The 6,000-nt window shown below is 40.6% G+C and overlaps 1 protein-coding gene across 2 annotated transcripts in view; it reads right to left on the bottom strand.

The window, feature by feature from the left end:
* Positions 1-207: 207 nt before the first annotated feature.
* The window catches only part of RXFP1 (relaxin family peptide receptor 1), a 578,825-nt gene continuing 573,032 nt past the window's right edge, over positions 208-6,000 (bottom strand). The window contains exon 18 of one of the 2 annotated variants that reach the window (XM_069744133.1): positions 208-1,185. In XM_069744133.1, coding sequence (XP_069600234.1) covers positions 890-1,185 — 296 coding nt within the window. In that variant the 3' untranslated portion in view covers positions 208-889. The remainder of the gene's footprint in view (positions 1,186-6,000) is intronic. The other variant, XM_069744134.1, reaches the window with a different exon arrangement.

The raw sequence follows: 6,000 nt of genomic DNA, 5'->3' as shown, positions 1-6,000 counted from the left end.
TACTTGCTTCCATTTGTGGTTTTGCTGCCTCCTTCAGAATCTACAATGTGCACATTCCAATAAGAAAAAGGAAAGCCATTGCATGTACAAACATTTGCCTAATACTGTGCGTATTGTACTATACAAAGGAGCTTACAGACCTCTTGCTTTGGAAGAGTTAAAAGTTAAGGACTAATTCTTGTGTTGTTATTATCACAGCAAATAGATGAAAAGTAAATTATTTTTTCTTTTATGAGAAATTCTAAATAAGAAGAAATCCAGTTCAATTATTACTTTGCTTTCTAAACATGCACATTATTATATTTTTCACTCAGTACAAATAGTTTTTGTTTTATTTCTAATTTTTCTGTAGAAATTATAGTTGAACCCTGGATAATGTCTTTCCCCATTCACAAATGTTTTTTTTACCAAATCAACTTTTTATTATGTTTCATGGTGGAAAGTCCATTTGTTTTGCACCAACATCTAAATCACCATTTTATCATCTGATATCTGTTCTTTCTTTTAAAAACGAGCACATTTTGTCTAACAAAAAGAGCTGGTGGTGTGGCAGCTTAAATGGTTCTTTACCTTTGGCAGGATTATAGTATAAAATCATTTTTCAGACTTCATTTTTGGTCCATTTTCTACCAGTTCTGTTGATTTTTACCTCTAATTTGTTGGACCATAGATAACAGTATCAAAGTGATAATACAAAAATCTAGAAAACTGTGAACTTTACATATATTAGAGACTGCTCCGCCATTAGTCCAAGCCAGAGCATGCTGTCATGTCATCTGTACCCTTGCTTGGATCCAGTCCATCAGTAGTCAGAAGAGATTTACTGTATCAAAGGCAACCTTACCCGCTTATTTGGATACTTATAAAAATACAAAGTTCTGGCCTGCGACTATGTGTAGCTCAATCTTGTCGTGTGAGTATCTACTGATACTTCAGAGTCTGTGTAAAGACCAGGTCTCATTATTTCCGCAGAAAGGTCTTGTAGTGGCCACATCTCCACCCAGAAAAGGGATGGTGAGTAAGCCTTTGGCCTACTTTTGTTCCCAACTGATCGTCGTTGTTTGTAGTTGTTCCAACTCTGACAGATCATTTCCTTGAATGGTCTAGTTGTTATGGTGTACAAGATGGGGTTCAGGGCACTATTTATTGGAAGTATGAAGATCACCACCCAAGAACTGATGGAACCTGGAGGACACAATATGAGATCTGTTAATTTTCAGAGCTTGTTATATCAAGAGTTTAACACATCTGTTCTCACAAAACTACACATTTACAGTGAAACACATTGCTTTTTGCCTCTTTCCAATATTCCTATAGCTATATCACGTGAGGAAATGAAATAAGCATTGATTCTTTCCAGCTATTCCCCATATGGAGCCACAATTTAAATTTCTTCTGTCAAACCCACATTTACTAGAGTGGCCTTCACATAGACAAAATTAAGAAATTCATTAGAATGATTGAAGTCTTTAGAGTATTAGATATACAGGGACAGCAACATTATTACCAAATGCTGACAAATTCTCTACCTTCTGATTTAGTCAGTTTTCACTCTGGAATGGCTTTGTACATTTACCATATGCGCCATCTATAGACCCCCATTCACTCAACAAAGGCTCATTTTGCCTTTGTGCAATATAGTTCAAGGTTTCCGTGTTTTTTTTTTTTTACTTTGTGGAACAGCGCAAAAAAATACATGATTCCATAGAGAGGCATCTAGCATAAATAATAAACATTTGAATACGGTATTCATGATGCCACTGTATGACACCTATCACAGATCTCTAGCCACTTTACCAGCATATACATTTATTGGAAATAAAAATGTGCAATGTGGTAAGAATCTTTCTGGTAGATCTTCTAGTTTCTAGATTTTCTAGTTTGTCATTATTTTCATCTTTAGTTTCGCGCACCCAATCAACTGCAAAAACAATGTGACAAAGAACTATGTGATATAAGTCTCACTGTTCATAGCTATTAATTCAGTGTAATGAGCCATGGATGTCTCTTACATTTCATTATTTTTTATGAAATGTATGAAAATATTTTTCTTAGTAAGGTAGACATCAAAATTTTAATTTCTCAGTTCCTAAGAAAGAGTACTTATGATGTGAACATAATAATGGGGACAAATAAAAATCTGTAACTTGAAGAAACATCACTGTCAACTTAGCGTAAGAAACATTTAATTGCCAGTTCTTTGCGCCAGTTTAGAATGCACCTTGGCACATTATTTTGTTACTACAGTCAATATTGTACCTGGCTGAACCATATATTCAGTCAACAGCCTTCAAACTCCTGTCCCTTACTTCATATTTTGGACTTATTCAGTGGTCCTCCGCAGCCACCCACACAGACGGACATACCCTAGACCTGGTCTTCACCCGTCTGTGCTCTCTATCTAACTTCACCACCTCCCCTCTCCCTCTATCCGACCACCATCTGACCTCTTTCTCATCCTTGTCCTCCTCACTGGTCACCTATATCTAGCAACATGCGCACCCCCGCAGAAACCTTGCACACCTAGACACCCACACGCTCTCTGACTCTATCCTACCACTGGCATCCATATCCTCACTCCACGACACAGACAGTGCCACTGCTTTCTATAATGCCACTCTCGCATCAGCTATTGACATGGTTGCCCCTCTCATTCATGGCAGAGTGCGACGTATCAATAAACAACCCTGGCACAATAACACCAATAAAATGATTTGGCAGGTGTCCAGGGTTGCAAAGCGGCATTAGAAGAAAACACATTTGCAAGACAACTTCACTGCATTCAAACAGGCAACACTCGCTTTTAAATCTGCTCTCACCTCTGCTAAACAGGCCTACTTCACAACCCTCGTATCTTCCCTATCCTACAACCCCAAACAGTTATTCAAAACCTTTAACTCCCTTCTCCACCGCCTAGCTGCCCCCTCCAACCTCCCTCATCTCTGCTGAAGACTTTGCCACACACTTTAAAAATAAGATCCACCAAACAAGGCAAGTCTTCGTTGTTCAATCACCACAACCCCTTTGTATACCAGACCAATGCCCAAACCCCATAACCTCCCTATCCAACATCACTGAAGTGGGGCTTAGCTGTCTCCTCTCCAAATCGCCCCTCACCACCTGTGTGCTCAACCCCATTCCATCCCACCTCCTGCCCAACCTCACCACCACTCTTATCCCATCCCTAACCCACCTCTTCAATCTATCACTAACTTCTGGCACCTTCCCTTCTGCTTTCAAACATGCCACAATCACACCTATCCTTAAAAAGCCAACCCTCGATCCAACTGCTATGTCCAGCTATCGCCCAATATCGCTGTTCCCATTCGCTTCTAAACTCCTGGAGGAGCACGTCTATGCTGAACTTTCCTCCCACCTCTCATCTAACTTGCTCTTTGACAATCTACAATCTGGTTTCCGCCCCATCACTCAACTGAGACAGTCCTGACCAAAATTACTAATGACCTACTTACAGCCAAAGCTAACGGACAATACTCTGTACTCCTCCTTCTAGACCTGTCCTCTGCTTTCGACACAGTTGACCACTGCCTCCTACTACAGATCCTCTCCTCCATTGGCACCAAAGACCTCATCCTATCATGGATCTCCTCATACCTTTCCAACCGCACATTCAGCGTCTCCCACTCCCACACTACCTCATTCCACCCTCTCTCTATTGGAGTCCATCAAAGCTCTGTTCTAGAACCCCTACTCTTCTCAATCTATACACTTGGCCTGGGACAACTCATAAAGTCCCATGGATTCCAGTACCATTTATGCTGATGACACTCAGATCTACCTTTCTGGCCCAGACGTCACCTTTCTGCTGTCCAGAATCCTGGAGTGTCTATCAGCCATATCCTCCTTCGCCTCTTGCTTCCTCAAACTCAATGTGGACAAATCTGAACTCATCATCTTTCCTTCATCTCATAGATCTTCCTTAAATGATCTATCTATCGCAATTAACGACATCATGCTTTCTCCCGTACCGGAAGTCTGCTGCCTTAGAGTAACCCTTGACTCTACCCTGTCCTTCAAACCACACGTTCAAGCTCTTTCCACCTCCTGTTGCCTCCAGCTCAAAAATATCTCCAGAATCCGTCCTTTCCTCAACTGTCAATCTACTAAAATGCTTGTGCATGCCCTCATCATCTCCCGCCTTGACTACTGCAACATCCTTTTCTGTGGCCTCCCTGCTAACACCCTTGCACCTCTCCAATCCATCCTTAACTCTGCTGCCCAACTAATTCATCTTTCTCCCCGCTACTCCTCCGCCTTCCCCCTCTGCAAATCTCTTCACTGGCTCCCATTCCCTCAGCATATCCAGTTCAAATTACTAATACTAGCCTACAAAGCCATCCATAACCTGTCTCCTCCATATATCTCTGAACTAATCACCCGATATCTTTCCTCACTTAATCTCCGGTCCTCCCAATACCTCATTCTCTCCTTTACACTTATTCTCTCCTCACCCAACCGCCTCCAAGGCTTCTCCCGAATATCCCCCATCCTCTGGAATTCTTTGCCCCAACACGTCCGACTATCAACCACATTCGGATCCTTCAGACGGAACCTGAAAACCCACCTCTTCAGGAAAGCCTACAGTCTGCACTGACCCCGCTGCCTCCTCACCACTACCGAAGCTACCGCCTCAACAACAGCGGAACTGCTGCAACCCTCAACCTATTGTCTCCTTCCCCACCATCCTGTAGAATGTAAGCCCGCAAGGGCAGGGTCCTTGCCCCTCTGTATCAGTCTGTAATTGTTAGTTTGCTTACTGTAAGTGATATCTGTAATTTGTATGTAACCCATTCTCATGTACAGCACCATGGAATCAATGGTGCTATATAAATAATAATAATAATAATAATAATAATAATAATATATTCATGTTAATGTGTCCCACCTGGGAGCTTTCCAGACAAAACTATTATGGAGCACAATTCAAGTCATCACCAGTTATATCTAATATTCATCTAATTCTCAGGATTTGAGGTTACATTTGGAAGCTTATACATTAGTTATGAAGACATTTAAGAAAATGGCCTAGCTTCAGATTAGAATTTCAGATTTGTCACTGAAATTCAGGAGGTACCAAATGGAATTTCTTAAAATGATCCTAACAACTATTCCTTCATATATAGAGCTTTGTTAGGAGGAATAAATTGTCAATTATATGAACTAATTAACAGAAAACAATTAATATACCAGTCCCGATCTCTAACCCAGTTAAGTGTACTTTAGTTTCTTATTCTTATTTAATAATGTTGTCTAGGCGATTCAATGATGTTCACCCTATTAGACATAGAAACCCCAGCAGAAGCTGTCTCCTGTTCTGTGGTTTTCACTTGGGTTCTCGAATATTACAGAAGGCACATTAATAAGGCTCCTGAAGATGAGAATTTAGGTGGTGTATCCAGACACATGAATATGGCTCTAATATCTGCATTCTATTATCCAGAAAGGCACTTACAGGTCCTTCTCAAAAAATTAGCATATAGTGTTAAATTTCATTATTTACCATAATGTAATGATTACAATTAAACTTTCATATATTATAGATTCATTATCCACCAACTGAAATTTGTCAGGTCTTTTATTGTTTTAATACTGATGATTTTGGCATACAACTCCTGATAACCCAAAAAACCTGTCTCAATAAATTAGCATATCAAGAAAAGGTTCTCTAAACGACCTATTACCCTAATCTTCTGAATCAACTAATTAACTCTAAACACATGCAAAAGATACCTGAGGCTTTTATAAACTCCCTGCCTGGTTCATTACTCAAAACCCCCATCATGGGTAAGACTAGCGACCTGACAGATGTCAAGAAGGCCATCATTGACACCCTCAAGCAAGAGGGTAAGACCCAGAAAGAAATTTCTCAACAAATAGGCTGTTCCCAGAGTGCTGTATCAAGGCACCTCAATGGTAAGTCTGTTGGAAGGAAACAATGTGGCAGAAAACGCTGTACAACGAGAAGAGGAGACCGGACCC

Source organism: Ranitomeya imitator, chromosome 1 (assembly GCF_032444005.1).
Source record: "Ranitomeya imitator isolate aRanImi1 chromosome 1, aRanImi1.pri, whole genome shotgun sequence".
In the NCBI taxonomy this organism is placed as follows: Eukaryota; Metazoa; Chordata; class Amphibia; order Anura; family Dendrobatidae; genus Ranitomeya; species Ranitomeya imitator.
The sequence above is the reverse complement of the archived record's forward strand: the minus strand, read 5'-3'. Positions and strand labels throughout refer to the sequence as shown.